The 26,030-nt window shown below is 32.2% G+C and overlaps 7 protein-coding genes across 7 annotated transcripts; 3 read left to right on the top strand and 4 right to left on the bottom strand.

Annotated features, from left to right (window-relative positions):
* Positions 1–261: 261 nt before the first annotated feature.
* On the bottom strand, positions 262–3,042 carry LOC129944596 (platelet-activating factor acetylhydrolase IB subunit beta homolog). The gene is made up of 3 exons (XM_056054137.1): positions 2,597–3,042; positions 1,267–1,389; positions 262–1,201 (listed from the first exon to the last, which is right to left on the bottom strand). The coding sequence occupies exons 1-3, from the start codon at positions 2,867–2,869 to the stop codon at positions 920–922; spliced, it is 678 nt and encodes a 225-aa protein (XP_055910112.1). The 5' UTR covers positions 2,870–3,042; the 3' UTR covers positions 262–919.
* Positions 3,043–4,295: 1,253 nt separating this feature from the next.
* Positions 4,296–6,016, top strand: LOC129944594 (zinc finger protein 391-like). The gene is made up of 2 exons (XM_056054135.1): positions 4,296–4,847; positions 4,907–6,016. The coding sequence occupies exons 1-2, from the start codon at positions 4,458–4,460 to the stop codon at positions 5,978–5,980; spliced, it is 1,464 nt and encodes a 487-aa protein (XP_055910110.1). The 5' UTR covers positions 4,296–4,457; the 3' UTR covers positions 5,981–6,016.
* Positions 5,981–6,476, bottom strand: LOC129944597 (ubiquinol-cytochrome-c reductase complex assembly factor 6). The gene is made up of 2 exons (XM_056054138.1): positions 6,336–6,476; positions 5,981–6,279 (listed from the first exon to the last, which is right to left on the bottom strand). The coding sequence occupies exon 2, from the start codon at positions 6,190–6,192 to the stop codon at positions 6,013–6,015; it is 180 nt and encodes a 59-aa protein (XP_055910113.1). The 5' UTR covers positions 6,193–6,279; positions 6,336–6,476; the 3' UTR covers positions 5,981–6,012.
* Positions 6,477–7,374: 898 nt separating this feature from the next.
* On the top strand, positions 7,375–14,725 carry LOC129946810 (uncharacterized). Its single transcript, XM_056057154.1, has 3 exons — positions 7,375–8,224; positions 13,398–13,833; positions 13,904–14,725. Exons 1-3 carry the CDS (start codon positions 7,652–7,654, stop codon positions 13,993–13,995), a joined length of 1,101 nt encoding a protein of 366 aa, XP_055913129.1. The 5' UTR covers positions 7,375–7,651; the 3' UTR covers positions 13,996–14,725.
* A 5,635-nt stretch (positions 14,726–20,360) lies between these two features.
* Positions 20,361–21,072, bottom strand: LOC129946317 (uncharacterized). Its single transcript, XM_056056451.1, has one exon. It carries the CDS (start codon positions 20,928–20,930, stop codon positions 20,400–20,402), a length of 531 nt encoding a protein of 176 aa, XP_055912426.1. The 5' UTR covers positions 20,931–21,072; the 3' UTR covers positions 20,361–20,399.
* A 2,758-nt stretch (positions 21,073–23,830) lies between these two features.
* LOC129945584 (coiled-coil domain-containing protein 137) lies at positions 23,831–25,228 on the top strand. Its single transcript, XM_056055411.1, has 4 exons — positions 23,831–24,016; positions 24,085–24,586; positions 24,642–24,764; positions 24,833–25,228. Exons 1-4 carry the CDS (start codon positions 23,934–23,936, stop codon positions 25,067–25,069), a joined length of 945 nt encoding a protein of 314 aa, XP_055911386.1. The 5' UTR covers positions 23,831–23,933; the 3' UTR covers positions 25,070–25,228.
* LOC129945586 (mitochondrial import inner membrane translocase subunit Tim8) lies at positions 25,096–25,629 on the bottom strand. Its single transcript, XM_056055412.1, has 2 exons — positions 25,435–25,629; positions 25,096–25,370 (listed from the first exon to the last, which is right to left on the bottom strand). The coding sequence occupies exons 1-2, from the start codon at positions 25,528–25,530 to the stop codon at positions 25,197–25,199; spliced, it is 270 nt and encodes an 89-aa protein (XP_055911387.1). The 5' UTR covers positions 25,531–25,629; the 3' UTR covers positions 25,096–25,196.
* Between the last annotated feature and the right edge of the window lie 401 nt (positions 25,630–26,030).

Raw genomic sequence — 26,030 nt, 5'->3', positions numbered from 1 at the left:
GTACAAGTGAAAATTGATCTCACGCAACTCTTTTTGCCCAACTGGAGACATCTAGCTAGGCACAGAGCTTGTAACTTACCTTTAGTAAGTTTTTAAAGTGTGTTAAGGATCTACCCTTGCTATTATTTGTATTTGTAACACTTTATAATCTTCTACTATCTCTCTTTGTTTTTGTTAGAATTTTACCATCATCATTTATTAAATAAAGAAGAATTTTACGATCAAAAATACTAATTTAGACAAAAAAAGAAATAAATTCAGTACTGGTGCATATTTTGAAACACTTTATTTTTGCATTTAATTAATATGATTATAAATCACAATCACAAATAATAAGAACAAACTTGTACGAGTGTGAACTTTAAACAATATGAAATGCAATTTCTACATAATATTTGGGTTTTGTAGATATTTTTCTAATTTGAGAACAGAGATCACGAGCTGTGTGCATGAAATCCACAAAAAGCATTAACTAGCTAATTCCAATTTTCCAGAATTGTAGCGTTTACTACACAATTAGCTAGTTTGAACTTTTATTGTATATTTTTATGCATAGTTTTGTTTTTTTTTTTTTTTAATTGTAAAAAAAGTGATTTGGAATAAATTATTCATAATATATTTTGTTTAATAAATAATACTAACTTAGCCTTAACATCATAAAATTAAACATCAAAACTCATATCAGACATAAACGAGTTATGAAATATTTTTTTTTTTCAAGCAAAGCAATATTACTCCTAAGCTGCTGAGTTATTTGGAGTTGGAATGATTTTCTTTTAAGATAATAAAATATAATATACTTATAAGCTTTGTTTTTTTTTTCTTGGTTTAAGGCAGCTCATTTACTTAAATATTTTTAATTAGTTTTGGTGTATAGAAAATTTTTAATCGAAAATATAAATACGTTATAACTTAAGCTTTATTCCGACGGTGTGAGGTCTTTTTCTGGTTCATTTTCATTGAGTATTTGTGACAGTAGATCATAGACAGGTTCAAAAACTTTTTTAGAACCGGTGTTAGTTAGATTCTTATAGTCGAACATATCGTGATGGCTGATAGTGCCATCCGATTGTATTAGGCCTTTGTCAATACATACTGTTTGCACTCGATTTAAACCTATGCACTTTTCTTTGATAAGCCGATTTACTTCAGCGTTTTTGTCACGTAGTCTATTTGGAAGTTGTCCCCGTGGAAGAATTGTCTGAAAGATAAGAAAACTGAAATAAGTAAAAGTTTGTATTGCTATTGTATTGTTTATTTGCTTACCGGTAGAACTATATATGTACCGGGTAGCTTTTTTCGAATTTGATTTACTATTTCACACACTCCATCAGATATCTCCTCGGGTGTATTTTCAATATTATTTGTACCGACGTGCAATACAACTATCTGAAAATAAAATCACATAGAAATTTTAGGCAAAGGTAAGAATTAAAAACATATTGTCACCCTTAAGCCAAAACCTTTGATGTGCAAATTTTTACATTTTAACCATTACAAATCGAATGTCTCACATTTTTTATACTGACTGTGTCATGTTTTAGAACAGATGGACAGACAAAATCAGAAAGTTCAATGTATTGAAATGAAAATGGAATGGGTCAACATAAAAACTTTATCTTAAAGAGCTATGGTTAATAAGAAAGAAATTTACAAATATTTTGTTACTTACGGGAACTAAATTAAAACTTCCGAAAGCAATAAACATTCAAATAAGGCCTCCCAACATTTTTAAAATATTTTTTTTTTAAAGATAGAGTACTTTAGAAGTTGTTAGATCCAAATCGATGTGATTGCTCGAGTCCTATTTCAGGTTGCACTGCGCCTTAAACCCAAAATGCATATGGCAGGAAAAGTTTTCATTTTTGCAAATATATACTTTTGGGCTGAAGAATGATATGATATAAAAGATTATTTTTAAGTAAACCTTTTTTAGACGCACTACATATTCCTATGTAATATAGGAACACTTAGATCTTCAACATGAATAGACAATCGAACATTGGGGTGTAATATGACATTCAAATAGAGCAACATCATTCAAAAATGTTCGCTCTCAGTGAAACGGTCGATCCGCTATTCGTAATTAGGGCCTTAACCTACATCCCTCTTACTTATAGAATTAATACACTCATGAATCATAACTAATGGTGGTCCTACAAAATTCTTTTCATTAATCTAATTGTATTTTCTCAATTAATGTTTGAAATAATACAATGAAATGAATAGCATTTACATATTTATTTAAAATAAAAATGGGAATAATCTTACATTTGAATAAGTTTTACAAGCAAAATATAGGAACCCTAATGGAAAATATTATCTAAACTGTTTATGACACAGAGCAAACTATTTTCTTGGCTAAGGGGTAACTTTAAAAAAAGTAACGCCACTAGGAAGAAAAAGTCGTAGACTGGTTTCTAACTAAAAGCAGTTAAATTCTTTAACATATTTATTTTGTATTAATTACGTACAGCTGATTTTAGATTCTGATTTCTGTCTTTCATGAGCATTTTTATCCTTTCTTTTATCAAGAGATTAAAAGAAATATTGAACTTTTGATCAGATCATCTATATGCATTTAATATTCAATTACCTTAGGTCTCACATTGTCTAACTCTCCATTTTCGACTCGCCACAGAACGTTTTCCGTGCGGTCATTTCGTATGCTAAAGTTCAGGCAGTGCATAGGTGCAAAATATTGATTCCAAGTTTCCGTGGATTCTAGAGTTTCTAGAATACAATCACCCAAGAATATCACGTCTGGATCTTTTTCCCGGCACTCAGAAAGGAATCGTTTATGGACACTCATCCACCTTTCGTCACCCTCGGTGTCCGGAAATGGTATTGGTACTGAACAAGAGCTCATTTCAACGGTTTGTATGTTTTTCTATCGAAAATTTAGGACTTTGTTGAAAAAGAAATTATATTTCTGGAATTATTTATTAATATAAAAATAAATATCCAAAATTTTGTCTAAGAAAAAATTAATGAAGATTTGTGTTTGCTAGAGCGCACCCGGGCGATGACAGTTGTGACATAAAATGTAGTGCTGGCAATGCGCTAACTGTTAACAAAGATTTCAAAAAGGGTGTGTTTGATAACATGAAATGTTCTGCCACGATTTTTTCGAATTATTATATTGTTTGCGTTTAATCTTTATATACTTTATTGGCACCTTGTTATATAAAACCTTTAGTAATATTATCGTTGGTTTTTATGGGGGCGGGACCTAGTGGCTACAAAATAACCCACTTTGAGGCTGCGATGAACGTTACAAAACACAGCTGCATATTATGAATTTAATTTATAAAGTTGGCATAGCAACGTGAAAACTGAATGAAATATTAAACATTTTAAAAGACACGCAATATTATTTGTAAAAATAAATTATTAAATTTATGAAAATTGTGTAAAAATAAGATAAATTATTATTTAAAATTGTAAAACTAGCTAAATATACTATATCTGATGTAATCTAAACCTTAACAGCACCAAAAACATTAACTTCAAAAGTCATGCAAATAGATAACCAAGTTAACATTGCTTTTGACAGCATAGAAACGAGTAAACTAATTTGTTTGCTTTAAATCAATGTTTATAAGACTTGTGTCGTTTTGTCGTTATTCCATTGTCACAACACAATGCACAATGACATTAAATTCAGAGTGAGGTCTCATGTTGATTTCAATGTTGCTGTGTTAATGTATTCAAAACCATTTAAAACCAGTAATTTTAAAAAGCATGAAGTCAATGTCAAATTTTCTGTTTGATTGTTGCTTTATTATTAGAGAAATAGCTGATTATGATAACTGATTGAAGGTCAGTTTGGCAACATTTTTTGTTTTCGAAATCTAGTTTTTAAGTTTTTTTTTTCAATTATATTAGCGACTATGTAATATTTTTCTGTTTCATTTCATTACTTTTACAAATTTTGTTTCTAGTTTTTTTCCCAACTTCAAATAATACATTATTTGACGGGTTGATTTAATTTTTTTATAGTGTTTTAACTTTTGACTTTTGGTAATTTTTGCAAATTGTTAGTTTCCAAAAAAAAACAGATCACACAATACGAATGTAAATAATATTTTTGTTAGAATATTAACCTTGTTTTATGATTTTAAGAATTGAATTTATACTTTTTTTTGCATTTGTTTTCAATATGTCAATACAATCATAAAAAAGATCAATCCTTAATCGAAAATTGGTGCTCATCTCTAAAGATATCGAAAACATGCACAATGCACATCACTAACTAAGTAACACAAAAATAACAACATATTTCAAATTGACAAGGCGAACACAAACATTTTCCATTTTTAAGATTTTTTAATTTTGGCTTCTCTCACAGAATCCAGAATATCTCTTCGATCTCGAATACCAATATTAAATTCAAAACTTTCAAATCGACAAATAAAAACATCTGATGCAATTTCCATCTTAGAAATATCAATAAAATGGACGTAACATCAGACAATATTGACTCTTTCTGTCGCACTTGCCTGGATGTGATGGAACCCGGTTCCGAAATAAACATTTACGATACTCCAAACGTAGCCAAGTGGCTTGTTGTCTGTACCTCTTTAGATTTTGAACGTGATGATGGTTTCCCAAGTCAAATTTGTGAATCGTGCTATAGCAAAATACAAACATCCTATGAATTCCGTGTAATGTGCATTAAATCATTTCGTGAACTAGACGGTGTTGTGCACGCATTTTCCAAGCTTGAAATCCACAGAATCGAGTTAGAAGATGCTTCGGGTAATTTAAATAGTATTCAATGGTTGCAACTGGCCAATAAACAAGAAGTAAATGATGAAGAATTCCTCGTTGCGCACAAAAGAGAGGTAAGATAAGTTTTGATATAATAGGTATTTAATGATAATTCTTGTTGTTTTTTGCGTAGAGTTCTCCAATCACAACTGACAAAATTGAAGATGAAAACAGTATGGATAAGTCAGGTAATGTCCTACCAAAAGAAGTGCTCGATGAAGAGGAGATTGATCACGGTGTTTTCAGTGGTTTCGTTGATGATTCTACAGACTACGATTCCACACCGGAACAAGACATACTAGACGGAGTAGAAGAAAGCGCAGAAAAGAAAAACACCAAGAAACCACCAGCAAGACGTGGTAGGAAACCAAAAGATGAAGACTATACCATGCCAGCTTACATCAAGACACCAGAAATATACAATTGCGAAAAATGTCAAAAGAAATTCTTCAAAAAAGAACGGTTTGACGCGCATGTTCGTCTTCACAAGGGCCTAAAGCCCTATCCATGTAGTCTTTGTGATAAGTCCTATAACAAATCATCGCACCTGAAGGTTCATATAGGAGACGTGCACACTGACCACAAGGAGGACTTTAAATGCGAATACGAGGGTTGTGATAAGGTATTCCGTCGACGACAAACACTTCGGGTACACTGTCGCATAAAACACTCTGAAGTCAAATACGAACCCAAAATCTTCATTTGCGAAGAATGTGGCAAAACGTTCAAGAACATTAGTGCTCTGAAAGAGCATCGGTTTAAGCATACGGGCGAAGATTACCCATATAAGTGTGACCAATGTGGGAAGGGATATGTATCACAACGGACATATCGAGATCACCAAATGCGACATGCTGGGATCAAGAATTTTGTTTGTCCTTATTGTGGCCTACGAAAAACGACGAAGAGTGAACTGCGGATTCATATTAATTATCACACCAAAGAAAAGCAATGGCCCTGTCCGGAATGTCCACAAGTATTCAATAGTTCTGCGAACCTTGGATTACACAATCGAATCGTTCACAAAGGCATACGACGGTTTAAGTGCAAATACTGTGATCAGAGCTTCGGGAAAGCCGAAACTCTCAAGCATCATGAAATGCGGCACACTGGTGAGAAACCGCACGAGTGTAATATTTGTAAAAAACGTTTCATCCAGGTGGTCGCGTTGCGAGCTCACTTGAAAACGCATAATAAGGCGGCTTAATTGTTTTAAATAAATGTTCTATTTCACATAACTCAAGTTGTGCTTCCACTAGGTTTTGATTGCTTGACCGTTTTCATCTCATTTTCGATGAAAACATCAATATCTTGTAAGGGTTTGTAGTAAATGTGAACTAATTGCGATCCGGCCATCATGGAAATCATGGCACTGATGAAGAACTTGGTATACTGTCCCCATGAAACTCCAGCTGGCATTTTATGCTGCTGTTTTTGCCTCGGCTATGCTTTCTGCGAGTTTTGATTCAATGAGATTTTTGGCTTGACGCTTTTTGTAAGTTCGATCTAAAATATTAAAAATAATAAGTGTATACTCCAAAGAAAATTTAAGCAAATCATACAGAAATTAGTTTCACCGACAGTCCAGTTTATCATAGAAAATTCTAAGGCCGCTCCAAGAACGAAAAAGATAGGAAGGAATCTGTAAATTCCCAAACGTTGTTTGCCCGGCCACTTGTCCAAAAATGCTCTTAGGCTTCTACTATACCAATGCATTGCCTGTATAAAATTCTTTTGTTATATAATCGGTTTGAATTAATATTTAGCAAGATGGTTTACATTCGAATCAATTGTTATATTTCATTATAGTTGTTAATCGAGTAAAATGGTTTTGTTAAGACTTAAAATTATCGAATTTCACAAAATTATACGAAATTATTCGTCAGTTGGTCTTGTCTTGTTATGTGCGCTCGTTGAGACGAATATTATTGAAACGTCAAATAAATAAACGTCAAGGTTTGATCTGTTTAGCAAGTTGTGGTCAATAATCTTACCTTTTTATTAAGAGGGCAACTGACAACTTGATATAAATTATGCCTACATTTTATAAAATTTATTTTTTCAACGATGTATTCAATTTATTTTTTCCACCATGCCTACAGGAGGGCAAGTAAAGCCTAAGAGGTAAAATCACTTTTAAGGGGGGTTTTTTAAGAGAACTAGTATCGACTAACATCCCATAACTATTATGTCAATGCCTGTTGGTATATATTTGTGATGTTTTATGAATATGAATGCTACAATGGCTTCAATAGTCAAATATTCATCAAATCAAATTTCTAAAACATATATGTGAATAAACGCCACTAGACAAAACCACGGAAATATAAGCTGTTTTTTTCACTCAGAATAGAGCTTTGAAAAGAGTCAGAGAATATCGAGCATGCTCTGAACATCCTCTGAACAAAGCGTTTTCTGAGCGTTCAGAATTATTTTTGAAACACACTTGAACACTTTATTTCTAATATCTTATATAAATACCCGCACTAGCCCGACTATTTTTTTCAGAACGAAAAAAGAAACTCAAATTTGAAGCTCTCAACGTTCAGAAGTAAAAAAGAATCAAAACTTTTTGTTTGACAGTTAAGGCTCTGCTCTGAACTGAAAAAGAAAAACGCCTATATTTAATCAAACAAACCTGTAGTAGAGTTGCATGAAACACTTCCATTTTTACAGCCCACAATCCACAGAAAAAATACTTCTAAACATCTGCCAAAACAAAACAAGAAAAAAAAAAACACTTTATTTTAACTCGCTAGTCGCTACACCCTCCGCTCTATATAAAAGATCAGTAAAAAAGAAATATAAAATTCCTAAAAAATGTAATTAAAACAAACAACAATTTGTTAAATGCTACGTATTATCAAAATACAAAACAATGGAAAACATTGATATAAATTTTAATAGTTTATCAAGACATCAAGTGATAACAAAGTACATTGAAAACTTGCGTTTAATGAAATCAATTGCAGAACAGCATTGCAATATCCGTGCATTCCAATTCGACAATTACGTACTATTTCAGTACTTCGAGCAAAATCGATCACAAAGCAATAGCAATGCCAATCATAATAGCTCGAATAATGATGTTGCATTTATCAAAGCAGAAATATTGAAACAAATTATCGACCGGAAGCGAAAAATTTTATTTTGGATTTTCTATGTAGCGATTGCGTGTATATTTATATCTTATAAGAATGAAGCATCTACTATTGTTCTACGAAACATTCAGACATTCATTTATCCGGGAATGAAGGTCTGGAGGAAGATGACACTGCCAGTTATTAAAAAATTCCCCGGACTTACCGAACTCTATGACGAATCGTGTCTAATGATGAATCCGTTCTTTCAAGTCGATGACCTAAATTGCGATCCATGTGCAAATGTGAAGAATGTTTTGGATTTGACAAACATGGACAAGACAACTGAGTTTGTGCCTTTTGTGTTTAAGGTATGTATGTTGGTATTTGTCCATAATTTAAAAAAGTTCAACATCACTGTTTTTATCTCGTGAAACAACTCACTCCATTTGGCAATATGCCAATAAGAATGATGTGTATACAAGCCAACAATCTCTTATGGTTCAATGCCCGTGTGCTGTTTTTGAACAGTAAATACAAACCTATCTTCATTGTACATAATAAGTAATATTCATGCACTCGTATGCTGTATAATAATGGAAAAATTAATAGAAGCGGAGGCTTTCATTTTAGTGGCCGATTTATAATCGAATAAAAAATGCATTTCTTCCTTTCAAGGTTTAAATTAACTAAGCTTAACATTTAATATAATATAGAGCAATTACAATGTTAACAAAACAGTTGACAAAAAATTAAGGTCTTAGAGTACTCAGACAAGAAAGGATCCATAAAATGTTCTTAGTTGGATTAGACATTACCTTTCAAATTCAAGGTAAACGCTAGTGTGGCCCAGAGGTCAGACTTATCTTTGATATTTTTCATTTGATTGTTTGTCTGAAACTTCTAACGCCATTAATTCGTTTACTGACGACAGTAAACTAAGCTTTTCATATTTGTTTTTAGATTCATATCCTTGTTTTTCGGATCTGAAGTGTAAATAAAATAGTGGCAAAAATTGCGTTTGGACTTTCGTTTATCTTCCTCATTCATTGCACATGAAGATAAACGAAACATGACTCTTTCAATTGAAGTCAAAAATTCGGCAAGTATTTTTGACATGGTTTGCTGCGTCCAGCGTTCTTGTCACCACCAATCTTTAAAAAGACGATAGTTCTTAACAAATAGAAAAAAAAGTATATATATTTCATTAAGAATGCGTTCAAATATTCTACCAGATAAATACATACAGTTGTGTTCAAAAAATAGGAGTGCCTGTTCTTTTTAGATTAAATCGTCACTCAAAAGTTGTATAATTTTTTTAAATTTATTTTTTCTTTTGCACAAAATAGGTAATACAGTCTTTTATTATTATTCTTAAAGACTACTTTGTTTAAAACAAATAAGGTAGTGAAAACATGAATTTTATCAAAATAAAGCGTAAAGGAATTGTTCAAAATAATAGAAGTAAACAAAATAAAGTATAAAAAACTAAAAAAAAATATTCAATATTAAGATTTTTTTGTCAGTAATTTGTGGAAAATCCTTTGTTTTTTATAATTGCTGCACATCTGCGTGGCATAGAATTCACAAGGTCCTGACAACACTCAACTGGAATTTGGTTCCATGTTTCCTCGACTGCGTCCCACAACTGCCTCGAATTCAAAGGTCTTCGTCGACAAACACCCTTTTTCACATCTGCCCATACATTTTCTATGGGATTGAGGTCAGGCGACTGAGCTGGCCAGTCCATGACCTCAACCCCATTGACCCGAAACCATTCCTTGGCAGACTTACTGGTGTGTTTCGAGTCGTTGTCTTGTTGAAATACCCATTTAACCGGCATATTCCAACTCGCATAAGGCAGCATCACACTGGACATTATATCCACATAAACGCGCTGGTCCATCGTGCCAATGATTTGATGTATGGGGCCAACACCAGCATATGAGAAACTGCCCCATGCCATCACTTTAGCACCTCCATGCTTTACCGTTTTAATGGTGTACCGAGGGTTAAACTCGGAATTTTCTGTACGTCGGACGTATTGCCTAGAGCCAGTTCTACCGAATAAAACAATTTTGGTCTCGTCAGTCCACAAAATGTTTCGCCATTTCTCTGCAAGCCAATTAGCATGGCTTCTTGCAAATTTCAAACGAGCGGCTACATGTTTTTTTGTAAGCATCGGCACTTTTCGTAGACTGCGAGCGAAAAGATTGTGTTGCAACAACAACGCTACTTACTGCCAGTCCTAGATCTTCCTGGATTATGTTAGAGGACGCAAAAGTATTCTTTCAGCTGTAGCGAACAATACGACGATCGTCATTTTCACTCGTTTCTCGTTTCCGTCCCCGGGTTTCGACTTTTTTTTCATATTTTACAGCATTGGCGATCATTTGGTCAGAGCACATAACATCAACCTTATATCCTTATACGTTTTTCCTTCATTTCGCAACTTTTTTATGATTTCCCGTTTTTCGTCTTTTGCAGTGCTTTCCTCGGCCCACTAAATAACCAAACTTGTTTAGATATTCCAACTATTTAATATTCCTATTTTAATTTAGTTACTTACTGTTTATTTTTTTTAAGTTTTTGATTTTTTTTTATACGTGCACGTGCAATATAACTCACTCCTATTATTTTGAATAGCCTGATAAAGATCAATTGATCTCTGGTTACAATTGTAAACGGTTATGAATTCCAAACCAGTTCATTGTTTTATCATCTTTAATGTCCCGTTATACTTACCGGTAGAGAAATGGGCTGATTACCAGTATACACATGGTAAAAAAAAAAACACTTGAGCAAATGTAAAAGCACTCCTATTATTTTGAACACAGCTGTATGTACAAACCTTTTTTAACTTAGCTCCATTATGTTCGAAGTATCTCGTATTCTTTTGCGTTCAATTTGCTCGTATAGTTTTTCATTTCTTTGCAAATTCAACCAAATTCCAACGGTGTATATTTTTGTAATGATTAGGTGCATTCACAAAGCTAGTGACTACGTAGTCAAAATTCAACTAGCTTTTTGAATGCAAAATACAAAGCTAGTCAATACGGAACTGTCATATTGATGACAAGTACAAATATATAATATAAGAAAAATTTTGTGTTTTCAAAACTTTAAATAGTTTTTTGTCTTTTTATATTCAATAAAACCAAATAAAAGATTTAATATAATTGATTTTTATTTATTTATTTATTATTGTAGTTGGATAATATTTAACATTTTCATATATGTTTACTTAAGAGATTCTTTACAGCTTCGATATATGTACATAGATACTTAATACTAAAATACAAATAATTTAACTGAGAAACAATTATTCTCAAAGGAAAACCTACAAGAAAAAAGCCTTATATTATACTTAAAAACTAAAAATTGCACATAAACGATATAAATTAAATATCTAATTTAAGAGATTAAGAATTAGCTGAATAAGAACATCTTCTAAAAATATTGTCTTGTAAATTATAAATTACGAGCTTGTGTTGTTTACCATTAGCCTTATCATCTAATCTCTTGGCAAATTTAGTATTTATTTTAATATTTTGTTTGGCACTCTTTGAAGTTTTTAAGTAGGTTTCAACACAGTCAAACCACATTGAAGCACCATAAGTAAGTATAAGCTGGAAAATAGGTTTGAATATCAAAATTTTATTATGCACGCCAAAAAATCTGATTTTCATCGCCGAGAAAACCATATAGCTTGCGATTTTGGAGCATGCCCTTGATTTTCCACTTATGAAAATAGTTGTGTAGGGTATTAAGAGCACATTGAGGCAATAGGCTAGACGAAAAAAGTGATGAGTCGTCAGCAAATATAGCAAATTAAGTGTTTTCCTCCAAAGATAGCAGGACATATAAACGTTGAAAAGTATGGGTCCCAGCACTGATCCCTGTCTATTTTGTAAAAAACTTTTTATTAATTCAATTAGATACGTCGGAAAACCAAACATCATAAGTTTGTAAACAAACCTGTTCGTGCCAAACAGTGTCAATGTGCAAAAGTACCAGACCAGTCGATAATTTTGAATTAAGGTTACTTTGGAGGGGTTGGTAAGGAATTGAGCTCAATAAGCTTATCTTGAACAATATTTGCAGTCACAATGTCACTGAGATGAGATGATAGTAAATGATTTTGGCAAAAACAGTCAGCCAATGCGGTTACTTTTTCAGATTGAGTTACAAGAACACAGCCATTGACTCGAAGAGGCGGAATGATTGATTTTTTTTTATAATTGTTGTCACCTTCCAAAAAGGTTTATATCCCTTATCAAAACTAGATAAGAGGTTACTCCATTTTTTATTTTTGAGAATGTCTATATCGTTTTTTATTTTTGTGTTCAAAATTTCAACATTGTTCTTAAAAATATCGATTCTAAACCGCATTCATTTTCTTCTTTCTTACGCATGCGAATCAATCGTAAGATATATTCGGGTAATATAATTTGATTTGAATGAAAGGATTGGTTCTTAGGAATAGATAATTCAGCTGCTCTAATCACAACTTCCATAAAAAAATATATGCGACAATCAACCTGTTCATATGAAGTAATGGAATCGATAGATATACTATTTTAGTTTAAATTATGAGATGTACATATATGATTTATATTTGTATTTAAATAACGAAAGATTCATTTCATTTTGAATTCTTGTTTTTTTGCCGAGCAGCTGGTTGTCAATGAAGACCTGAAAAGAGTGGCAAATTGGTCTTTGTCAAACGGACTTATGTTGAACCCTTAAAAATCCAAACGTCTTGTAATTAATAGAAAATCTCTTAAACTTTTTTATTGTCCACCGATTGTGCTGAGCAATGCTCCAATCGAATATTTGGTTACAGCAAATAATCTTGGTGTGACTTTTAATCGTTTTTTGACTTGGGATGATCATATAAATGGGATCGTTGGTTTATGGAGTACTTCGAACGTTATGGGTTACACAATGTTTCACTCCATTAAAAACGCGTTTGCTTCTCGCTAAAACCTTGGTTATTCCTATCCCGGTTTATGGTTGTGAAATCTATTGTAACTCCAGTTTCACGAGCAGGCGAAAACTTAATGTAGCTTTTAACTCAATCGTTCGTTATGTTTTTTGATTATGTAGATATGATAGGATATCTGATTTTGCCTAGACACGCCTTTCGTAAAATATATAGAATTTCGTAGTTTAATTTTGCTTTCCGACATATTTATCGCACACCAACCACAATATTGTTTTGACAGAGTAAGAAGGGCGACCTCAAACAGATCTCATCAGCTAATTATTGCTCTTTACTCATATTTAACATCGGAACATCGATTTTTTGTAAATTCGGTTAAGCTTTGGAACACTTTACCTTGTAGTATAATTGTTATCTTGGCTAAGTCTTTTTGTAAAATAAGCTTAGAGATTATAAATCTTACTGTTGTTAAGCAATTACGATCTTTAAATAAAATAATGAAATGTAAAGAGGAGAGTCATTTAAAATATCTATTTTTTACAGCACATTTAAAGATAACTAAAAGTAAATTTTGTTTAAACTTATCTTTATTTAAATAGATACAACAAAAATACATAGATCCTAGAGATATTTATGAGCTTTACAATAACAATAGAGACATATTTCAACGTGACGCCTTCCGCGTTCAATCTACAAATCGTGAGATCACAAACCTTGATGAATTATTTAACGATTTTAACCATACCCACCATACACCAAGTCATAACATCTGGCGATGCAATCGAATGCAACCTGCACGACTTATTCGTCAATTATTTGAAAAGCCGCAACGTCTTCCAAAAACTGGAATAGCCTTGGAACGTTATGTTACGATGGATACATCAAACGCTGGATCATACACCCTACCAGACACCGAATGCTCAAATATGTATGTCCAGCAAGCGTCAGGCACGCGTTTTATTATACTACGACCAACTCCTGAATGCCGACATAAGTGCCGAACTTTATCGATTCGATTGCCGCAATCATTTGTCTGTAAGTTTTAAAATGTCTCTTTATTTTGCCTTTGCGATTAAATTTCTTTTTTTGTATATTATTCCTCCAGTGAGCTACAATTGGTGGTATTGGAAGCCAATATCTGCGCCAGTTCCGCTGACTGAATCAGTTTCGATAAGTTTAATAGGATCGTATTGTTAAAAACATACGCTTCAAATTTTCCTCCTTCGTATTAAAAAAAACAAACGATTTTATCTCACTATCTACAAAGTATCCTAGTCACTATCATAAATGCAAGTATTATCCCTATTTGAATTTTATTTAGGTTTTGTAATCGTATTATATAAGAATCTTGTATACGTAAAATGTAAGTGTGTTTTTCTATTTAACAAGAAAAATGTTATCATTAAAAATCTAACTCAATTTGAGTATCACACGCAAAATTTTTAAAGTAATACAAATATAATTTTCTTGCGTTGAATTAAAACAAAAACAAGCAATTCCCCCGTTAATTTTTAAATCAACTTTTGATTATATTACAACATCAATAGAATTGTTGTTTGTATTATTATTTTATTTGTATCTATTTTGTTTATTTATATTCTTTACGTCAATTTATTAAAGTTAATTTTTGTATATTTATACAACATTACTAATTTTGTATAATAAAAGTCTGTAGCCTTTTTATATTCGATACACTTCTTTTGAATTTTACATGTTTTAGTTTATTTTTTAGTGCCAATATTGTGATAGTTATCCTGAAATATCGACTGAATTTAGTTAACTGAAAAAGTAAGAATCCTATGATAGTTCTATATTCAAACGTTTTTCCATAATGCCTTTTTAAAACGAGGCGACTTTAAGATTTAGAGCGAAAACTTTAATTTGATTATATTTCTTTTTATTAAAACGATTTTAATTAATCTTCTTTTTAAAAAAAGTAATTTTTTGAATTATCAAAATATTCGAAAAAATAGTAACGTAGTACCCGTGGCATGATGGTGCAATGGACTGTCATGAGAGAGGTCTTGGGTTCGATCCTATGCCATTTAAAGCTTTTTTTCACGGGTACTGCATCTTGCGGTGAATTGACAAATTCTCCAAGAGTAATTCTTGTCATGAAAAGTGCTTTCTCAAACTTGCCGCTCGAATTCGGCTTAAAATTGTAGGTCCCTTCCATCCCTGAAAACAGTACTCGCACACAGGAATGGTTGATAGTTGTCAGTCACTAAGCCCTAGTTCTCAAACGGACTGTTGCGCACCCCAATTTATTTATTTAACGCAACCTGACATTAGGAAAGTTGAATGGTTAAATAGATTAGGATCCTTTGAAGTGTTCTGCGCCCAGTTTAGCAGGAGCATAAACGAATTTGCTAAATACATTCTTCTCTAATTTTTCTTTTAGGTTAAAAGGTTATCTTTAGCGAATGTACAACTCTCTTCAACTTGTTGATTTTATGTACGAACGACTTCATCCTGGCTACACGTCCATTGTAGTTGTTTTTTCTTAAGAAAATCCGCATGGTCTTTTAACAGGCTCTTTTCTTCAGATATTTTTTCGGCCTCTTCATCTTTTCGTATAATCCACCTTCCATCGCAATCATTGAAAGATGTTCTACTGCTTTTTATTCTTTTACCTTGAACCGCTTAAGTATGTATTGTACTGTTGAGTGAGTGCATCTACAGATGTTTGGCCATTTTGTCTACCCATTTCGTACAGATTCGAATATTGTATGTTTAAAACAACTCACAGTAATGACAGGTTACATGATAAAACTTAATTATACTTTAATTAATATTAAATATGGCAAACTAAGATAACAACAATGTTGTACAAGTTTACCTATGAAGTGTTTTATTGACTAAAATAAAAAAATCCTTGCTTATTTTGATAAATTATATTACATTTCAGTAAATACCGGGTGTTTTTTTAAATACAACTTTAAAAAATGTTACAAAAAATAAATTAGACAAATGTACACGTTGGATTTTGTTTAAATATCACTTTAGATACTACTATGGCAAATTATATAATTTTGAGATACTCAAATACATAAATTTTCTAGTTATCAAACTAAATTCATCATTTTATCTTGTGGTTAAAAAAGATTGGTTTTGTGAAGTATGATAGTTTTTTTTTAAGTCTTTTGTTTTTCATGATTTCTCTCGATTAAATTCTCCTTTAATTGACATTCAATTAAATAATCTTCAAGGAAAAAGTAAAGCAGAATACTCTTATAATAAAACTTAAAAACTTTATAAACTTCTATAACTTTTTTCCAACAAAAACGACAGAATTTGATTTTAAAGCTTTTGAATACATACCAAACATAAATCAATATATAACATAAAATCGAATTTTAATCAGATAGGTAATAATATATTGGTAAGTACATACTAAAGTATGTATTCATATAAACTTGTTTAGTTAATTGAACTCAAATTGTCCCTATTAATTTTAACAAGAAATAGTAAATAAAAATGTATGTATATGTATGTAATTATTTATTTTTAATTGAACTCTCGTTACAAAAAAAAGAAGAAAAAAAACAATATAAATAACTGTTTAGTTAAGAATTTGTGCATTTACATTATGAAGTTATTTTCTTTGCATCCAGACGAAAGCATGTTTATATTTATTTTAATAAATACATAATATCCACCCAACAAGTGTGTTTGTACATTACGTTATAAAAGCCTTAGATGAAGGTTTACCAATTTAACAAAAACGGTCCATTCCCGGGGGATTCTTTTAAAGACAAATTTAAATACTTTTTATCGCTTTTATAAGCCACAAAAGTGACTATGATACATAAGACATAACTTTATTAAAACAAGGTGAGTACTCAAAACTATCATAGTTCTTAATGCATATTATAAACTTACAGAGTTTTACTTTTGGTTAGATTTTAACGACAATTGTTTTGTTTGTATTGGGTTGTTGAATGTAAAAGGAATAATAAAGCAGCTGAAAGTCAAATCGTCAATCCTTTAATGCACCATTTTTAAAACATCGGTTTCAAAGAAAATAACACCTAATGTTAAAAAGATATACGGGGTAATTCAACAAAACCTAGTTGGTCAAAGTTTAATTTAATTTATGCACATTTTTTGTGTTTAGCTTAAGCTTAAACTTGAAAAACAAATCAAATACAGAAATCGAAACCTTTTTTGTAATGAACAATGTGCATTCCATTTTGGGCGCTGTCTTTTGTTTCGAACTTCTCATTGGTGTCTTTAATAATGGTAATTGTATTAAAAAGTATCCAATCTATAATGTTTAAGCTATTTTGAGATCTTTGAGAAATAAATAAATTTATTAGAATATTTTTATAATTTATAATTATAATTTGGTTTAGTTCAATTAGTTAAGACAAAAGCAACGATTTTTAAAAAGTTACTGCAAGAATGGGTATCTGGTTCTCAGCATAGTTATATAACACTATTGTAGGTGTTTCCGTTGTCAGGCTGATTTGTCCAGCCTCAAAATCCACCTCTGTGTGACTCTTATTTGGGTTATAGATCATAGTGGCATTAATTGAAATGAACTGGCTGATGAGTTGGCCCGCAAGGTTTGGCCCTTCATAGCATACAGCTGTGTTCATAAAAATAGCAGTGCTCTACAAATAAAACAAAAAGGCCTTCAATATCAACTTCTAATAACAAAATAAAACAGTAAAAACCGTTTTTTAAATATATGGCTGTTCATAAAAATAGCAGTGCATGACAAAGTACTGTATCTATTACGTAAGAAGTAAGAAAAACTGTAAGTTATATGAAAGTATACAAATACGTTAGCTTACAATTAATACTTTGTGGCATAGCCATTACCTGACACCTCTCGACTGGTATTGCGTTCCACCAATCACGCACAATTCTTTCGAATTCTTGGGTTTTGCTTTATGAATTGCGTTTTTAACATCCCCCCACAAATTTTCGATGGGGTTAAGGTCGGGGATTGAGCGGGCCACTCAATAACGGATAACTTCTTCTGCGCAAACCATGATTTTGCATTTTTTGATGTATGCTTTGGGTCATAGCCTTATTGTTGTACCCAAACCAATGGCATTTCCTTTTCACCATAGGGTAACATAACCTCCTCGAGAATTTCCACATACTCGGTTGCCCCCCATGCGATAAATAGGCCCGACCCGGAATATGAAAAGCAAGTCCATATCATAATTTTTCCTCCACCATGCTTCGCTGTTTTTATAGTGTACCACACACATATTCTCGATGACCCTTAGACCCAAAAAGGACGACTTTGCTTTCATCGCTCCACAGAACATTCCTATATTTCTCTTTTGACCAATTGTCAAGAATCGAACCTTTCGTGGACTTCGTGCTGGTAATTTCGCTTATAAAAGGCTTCTTCGTATTGTGTCAGCGCTAACAGACAGTTGAAGTCCTTTTATTATTTTCCTAGAGCCTATGGAAGGGTTCTGTTTTGCTAAGTGACCTATTTTTCTGTCAGTTCTTTCAGTAGTCATCCTTTTTGGGCCTCGTGTTTTCGGTTTATTTTGACTGCTGAGCAGCCTAGGATGTCTCAAATATTTTGGTGTTTTTCTCTACAAACGAAGTTTTCAAATTTCTTCGGTGCAGTGTCTTGACCGTCCATTGTTTATTTTTGGGCTAATATCTATAAATTTTGTATATGCTAGTACGTTACAAATACTTAAAACTTTATATAGTAAAATATTTACTTTACCGAAATATAGAAAAAATTGAATTTTTAAAAATTTTGAATTATAAAATCAAAAGCACTGCTTTTTTTATGAACACTCTATATCCAGAGTTTGAAATAATGGGTTTTCACCGGGAAAAGAAGAGTATAACTTCAAGATGCAAGTAACATATTAATTTTTTTGTAAGAATTTCTGTTATTTAAGTAATTTACAATCTAATAAAATGTGACCAGCACTGCTGTTTTTATGAACACAACTGTACTTATGGGAAGGGTAAATATTCCTCTTGGAGCTATCAAGGGCTTAATTTTCTCAATATTTCTGACAGAATCCAACGGCAGGAGAAACAGTCTAACAAACTGTACCATTTCCAGGAAGATATGGCCTATTATGAACACAACTGTACATATGGAAAGGGTAAATATTCATCTTGGAGCTATCAGGGCCAAATTTTTCTCAAGTTTTTTGACAGAATCCAATGGCAGGAGGAACAGTCTAACAAACTGTACCATTTCCAGGAAGATATGGCCTACGTATAACAAAAACCATTCTATCGAACTTTTATGCACCCTAGGCATGATATAGCCAGGGTAACTGAACCGGACATAGGAGACCATGTAGCAAAGCAGGGTATGCCGTATCCCTCACAATACTCACTGCCGTAGCTGCGGAGAACAACATGAAAGGGAGACTGTGATTCACTTTCTCTGTAAATGTCCTGCCCTGGTCGGTTCTAGAATATTAAGTTTCTAAAGCACATTCCTTAAAAATCTTGATGAACTTTCCGAGATGAAAACCAAACTTCCGATTTCCTTTTTGAATACGACGAAATTGATCTAGGGTCGCTAATTTTGTCAATATAAACCCTTCATAATATTATGTTTTTATATTTTTATTTTTCATTGCATAGGTCAAATGAGTGTATGGTGTACCAAAACGATGCTTTCCAGCGCTAATTGATTCGTGCACCAAGGGCTGCTAGTGATTGCTATCCCTACCTACCTACTTTTCAAATTTATGATTTTGTATGTCAACTCACTTTTCTGAAAAATTACCCATACAGCCTAACAGAAGGATGTAGATACCCATATTTATGGTAGAACTTTAACAAATTGTATGGTTTGTTATTTTAGTATTAATTGTTCGATTTTTTTGTAAAAAAAAGTGTTTAACTAATTTTTTACTATACATATGTATGCAATCTGACACAACTTTCCAATTTTTGTTAATTTATGTACATTAAAATCGTAGAATATGATTGTATTAAAACAAATTATGCTTCAGGGTAAAAAATACCAATAAGCGAAAGAAGCGCGAACACAATATTCTTTTTCATTTGAAATTGGCAATCGTTCTTTTGTTCTCAAAACATTCGGGTGCAAAAACAATTTGTTGGTATTGTTACACCTATAAGATATTTTAGTTTTTGATAGTTCTTCCTCCAAATCTAAAAAAAATTAACTTAAGTCGGAATCGTAGGTCCTCCATGTTTTGAATAATGGAGGACGTATGTATGTACGTACACAGCAACACATGCATAGATAACTTTAAGAACTTTACTTGTTTCAAATAAAATTTGGAAGATCCCCGTATTCATTCCAACTCCTCTGGTCCTAGCGACAAAAAAAACCTAGCCAGGAGCTGATTTCGAAATCACCACTCAAACATCAACATTTCAAAACATCAATTTTGAACATTTCTCCCTTCTCTCGGTTTAGGCGAATCAAAGGCTCAACTGAGTAACACCCCCTGCAATGCAATAAATGAAGGAGAGGGACAACCTGCCAACTTTTTTAGATAATTTTTGAACGCAAAAACTCCTTAACAAGAAATAATTCTCATACAAAATCTATTACTATACCTATATCTTTAAAATAAAGATTTTTTTTTAATTTTGTATAACGAATCATTTATTAAACATTAATTTTTAACATCAAAGTATGCTCCAGTCATAAGGTCCTCATTTTTTATTTCAAATATTTTCATTAATTCCTCAGCAAAAGCTTGACCTTCTTCAATAGTTTGTTCGGGATTGAGACAAACTTCAAATTCCATGAAGTTTCCCAAATCCTCAACTTTATCCATGTGAATTCTCGTATTTTTGTAAATGAATAAATATCGGTGTTTCTTTAATACACCCTTTGCTCCGTTGCTTGCTGTAAGCATTTTTTCCAATACCTCTGGTTCTTCCACCGTAATTATGTTAAATTTAGAGAGCTTTGGACCGGCTACATCCGGTCTCTCATAGTACACTAACATGGCTTTCGCATTTTCTGTAAAACGCAGCTTCAAGCGACCTGTCTGCGAGTTAAAAAATACATCTTTCTGTACAAGTAATTCGCCTTCAGATGATGTTAGTTTTTTTGCAATATTTACTTTAGCTTCAAACTCAGAATCAGAACCTACTCGTGCTTTAATTTCTATATTTCTCTTATCTGCTGGTGTAGCCATTATTTTAATCTTATTCTTGGCTATTTTACAGATGGAATGGAAGGTGAATTACCGATACCGAGTTGCCTATGGTTCAAAGATATTGGTTAAAATGTATGAATTTCTTACGAACTTTCTTCACTTGGCTTTGTAGAAATTGTGTCAATATATATAAATATAATTTAACCCGCCAAAAGCAAAAACCAACTGTTTACATAGTTGTTTTTGTTATTTTGGCTTTGTGTCAATGAATAATTTCACAGGACAACAACAAATTAATGAGATAATTTTAGTGTAAAAAGCACCGCATGCATAACATAACATCAGTTTATTATAACAAATTAATTTATTAACAACAACCTTCATTAAATTCTTTACGTTCCGGAATTCACCTTGTTAGAAGAAATTGTGTTAGGGATGTGTTTAAAAAATCAGAAACTTAAGGGGGAAGTTAGAAATTATTGAACTAAATTAAATTTTCGACTAAATGTGGTTAATTCAAATATAATCATAAATTTGATTAAAATTTAAATGCAATCATAGCATAATTTACAAGTGGTCATAATTTACTTGGGGTCCTGTCATCAATAGTCCTGTCATCAAATAAGCCAATAGAGACCAACAATCCAACATCCAGTCCATGATCCGGTCATCGCAGTTTGGATTTTTCGAGCGGATCAAATTTGACGTTTGTGTTGTAGTGGGCGTCCATTTTCCATAGTTTTCGAGTGTTGTCATAAGTAAGTAAAATTAATTAAAGAAAAGTGTTCTGTGTTTTCTTTTATCCTCTTGAATAGTTAGCTGTTGTACTTCCTCCAGCTTCTTAACTTTTAATTTGTTTAAAAGGGTTAATTTTTGTTTACTCAAAGGCATTATTTTTATATAATTTGTTTGAAATTTAATTTTGAAAAAAAAACAACTACTGACACAAAAGGTAAATCAACAAAAAAGTAAACAACAGGTTAACCGTTGTGTCAAATGTGATATTTGAGGTTGCTCATGGCATGACATAATATGCCCAGTCACAAAAAACACTGGATTGCGGATGAGATTGCGGAAGAAAAGTTGGACTGAATTTTAATCTTTTACAATTTAAGTTTGTATTAATTTCTAAAAAAGGGACGCTAAGCCTAGGCGCGCACATGCAACTTTTAGTTTCGAAACTATTTGGTTTCTAAACTGAGCACTATAGACTTATATGAGTGTCCGCACACATGCAGAAACCATTCTGTCGCCCATTCGAGCAACTTTTTAGTTTATGTTTTGACACAAACTAGACGATCAATTCGAACCAATTCCTTAGTTTCACAAGGAATTATAGGTAACTGCGCGGATATTCAACTAAATCGTTGTATAATTTTCTGTAAGTGCAAGTGAGAAAAATTTAGTCAAGGTGAATAAATGTTTCCTGTGTGTATTGGTTTATTTCGTTGATTACTTTCGAAGTCGCTTATGTGCGCGATGTTTGGGCAACTAACTATCGAACTATTTGCTTTCGAAACAGTTGCACGTACGCGCCTAGCCTAAGGCAGTTACGTGTATCATAGTAGGATACAGACATTTTGTATGGGTTTAAGCAACTAATAAATTTTCCTAATCAATGTATGATAGAGAAAATTGGTGAAATTGAGATTGATGGTTCTAATCCCTCAGAATTTTTGGTGAAAGGAAAACATTGACTACATTTTTCTCTCTCTTGCACTTAGAGATTTAGTTGAATGTCCGGGCAGTTAGAGCACAAACTAAAAAGCTGTTCGAATGGGTGACACAATGGTTGCTGCATGTGCGCTGACTCAAGTCTATAGTGCTCAGTTTAGAAACCAAACAGTTTCGAAACTAAAAGTTGCATAAGCGCGCATAGCCTAAACATAAAATGAATGTTTTTGAAACAGAGAGAATAGACCAAAATGCAGAAGATACATATTTCTACATTATGGAAAATTCAAGGAATGCAGAAGTCAAGATTATAGTGAAGATGAAGTGTAACAAAAGGTTTAAATTTTATTACTATGTCACATTTTCTACCTTTTATTACACTTTTTTCAAGAATTTCATATAAATTTGCTTGTATTTGGGAAGTATATGTGAAACTTATTGCACTATACATATTTCTTACATCAAAGAGATACTTTTCCAAATTTTTGCGAGTTTTTACTATACTAAGAATTAAAATGACATTTTATCCATAATTTTAAGACTGGAAAAACACTGTTTATCTGATTATAGAAATATTTGTCTTTTTAAAGTTAATTTATAACAATTTGTAATAAACAAACAGCAAGTGTGAAACTTATTGCACTATACATATTTCTTACATCAAAGAGATACTTTTCCAAATTTTTGCGAGTTTTTACTATACCAAGAATTAAAATGACATTTTATCCATAATTTTAAGACTGGAAAAACACTGTTTATCTGATTATAGAAATATTTGTCTTTTTAAAGTTAATTTATAGCAATTTGTAATAAACAAACAGCAATCTTTATTAAAAAAAAAGTTGTGGTGTTTTTGTAATGAATGAAACTTTTTCTCATTTCCAGAACAAAGCTGACACTAAATTTTATCATGCATATACAACGCTCGTAAGTTTCAAGTTCTCCAAAACTTTTCAAATGAAAACCACAATCAATCTCATTTTAGTCCTCGTCACCACTTTTATATTTTATTTGTTCCAATTTCGTAGTTTTTTACAAAGTTTCGAATACAATTTAGTCTGAATAAATTAATTATAACTCATTAATGTTTTTTAAACATGATATGTTAAAAACACCACTTGCCAAACACACCTAAAATGTGAACACTACCCAAAGCCTTTCCAGTTTACATTACTAAAATGTTACAATACTGGAACTGGAAGTTTAGAGCTCCGTATAGTCTATTTACAAAAGTTATTCACATCACGATGTGTCAAAAACTAATTTTATGTTTTGTTTCGGTTACAGCTGTCAATTTTTAATATTTGAAATACACATGTGTGTTTAGTTTTGTAAAATTTTGCATTTTTACTAATTAAAACTCGAAAAATGGTCAGAAAAAGAAAAATTCCAGCAAGAAAACACCACGGAATTCGTGACCCTATTAAGCAGAAATCCGTTCAATTGGCAAAGTACCTTCTACCATATTATTTTTTGTTTAAACTTATTCACAATACTTTTGAATTCTTACACAAAATAGACTAAAAAATGTGACGAATAATCCACCAGTAAAAGGAGGCAAAGAAAAACTTTCAAAAAAGTTTGCAGAATTTGTTAAGTTAGCCAACGCTGCACAAAGCGGTAAGAAAATGAAAAGGATACACCGGGGCATAGAAGACAAACCAAAGGAAACGACCCAAGGCAAGGGCAAATCGAAGACAACAAACGCAAATACCGGGAGTAAAATAAGACCTATTAAGCAGTTGGCTAACGAAACCGATGAGGATTATATTCGTCGAGTGAACAGAATGACAACCGAGTCTCTCAAAGAAGCCGAATACGAAGCAAAGTATGGAGTAACCGTTGTTAGAGACGCAAAAACAGGTGCAATTTCGATAAAAAAGAAGCCTACTAATGAAATAGATGAAATGATTAAAAGAAAAAAATCAGGAAAACCTCTAGAAAAATCTGGAGTGATTAAAATGGATCCAAAAGAGGCCAAGGCACTCATCAAACAAGCAATTCGAGAGGATAATGAAGAGGTTTTATAGATTAGTAAAGCAAAACCATGATTTAATGAAAATTATCTTTTTTCAGTCTAAAAAAGAAGGATTGCAAGAATTCAAGAGGGATGTTTTTAAATTTGGAGAAGTGGTGCACGCACCTCCAACGTTATCTACTCTTCCCCGCAAGGCAGTTCGTAGTGAAACTGTCCCACGGGTGAGATTCCTATATTTATTCATAATTATTTGTATTTATTATTTTTTTCTTTTATCACCTTTTATCAGCCTGGAAAAAAAGATAACCTGCTATTGAAGTCCATGCTAAAAAGTACAACTAAAGAGTCCATCCCCAAGGTCGCAACAGAGGCACAGCAAGCTCAGAAAGCTCCTCGGAAATTCAAGGGAAAGTTGAAGGGAAAGCTTAAGGACCTGCCTCCTGTTACCAGAGCAATGATAGAAAAAGAGCAGAACAAAGTTATTGATATGTATAGGCAGCTTAAAAAGAATAAACAATCACTGTAGGGTACATACACCATAAGAAATACTGATTTTGTTATTTTTTTTTGTTTATTTGTAACGAGAACACATGGCATAAAATCGAATGTATGTTTTTTTTCGATTGAGGAATTTAACAAGGTTATTGAAGATTTCACATTCCATTGGCAGTTTTCTGTAATCGGTCGGCAAATCTTTTTGCAACAAATATCGATGTGTCAATGAATCGCTCAACGCAGTTTGTGAGGCATGTTTCCGTACTGCTATCTAGTTTTGATCCCGGCTTTGATACACACTTGTCCCAACAGATTTCATTGAATTCGTGCACCTATGTGAAATTAAAGGGTAATATAGATTTCATAATTTGTACTTGTAATTTTGTTTTTTATTACATGTGCTGTTGCTTGAGCCTTTTGATTTTCAGCCATAATCATATCTTTGAGCTCTTGATTTCCGGCGGTAGTATTTATGGAATCAAAATCAGACATTATGTGTAAATTTATTTAAAATTTAGAAGAAAATTCAAGCACAGCTAAATCTTTGGTTGGTAATTAATTTTTTTGAGAATTTTGACAAGAAACAAGATAACCTCAAAATTAAAGCCGTTACGTCATATACAATGAGCATGTTCAGCTTATGAACATTTTTTAATGCTTTCGACCTTTATATTGGAGTTACATGTACCTACTTAAATTTGATTTTTCAGGAAAAAAGAAATGTTAAACAATAAATTCACAGTTGTTAGGTAGAGATAAAAATGCAGAAGAATTAAATTTCTGTGTTATAGGAAATTTAAGAAATGCAAAAGTCAAGATTATAGTAAATGTGCCGAAAAACACTTCAATATTTCTTTCAAAGAATTAGACTACGAATATCGCATATTTATAATATCATTACCACCAAAAGGGCTAAAAATAGTTGTAAAACCAAGATTACTACAGTTCAGTGATTCAATCTAACTGCGGAACAAAATTGTGTAGCTGTTGCC

Source organism: Eupeodes corollae, chromosome 2, assembly GCF_945859685.1.
Source record: "Eupeodes corollae chromosome 2, idEupCoro1.1, whole genome shotgun sequence".
NCBI classification, from domain to species: domain Eukaryota; kingdom Metazoa; phylum Arthropoda; class Insecta; order Diptera; family Syrphidae; genus Eupeodes; species Eupeodes corollae.
Note: the sequence above shows the minus strand (reverse complement) of the source record. Positions and strands in the feature narration are given on the sequence as shown.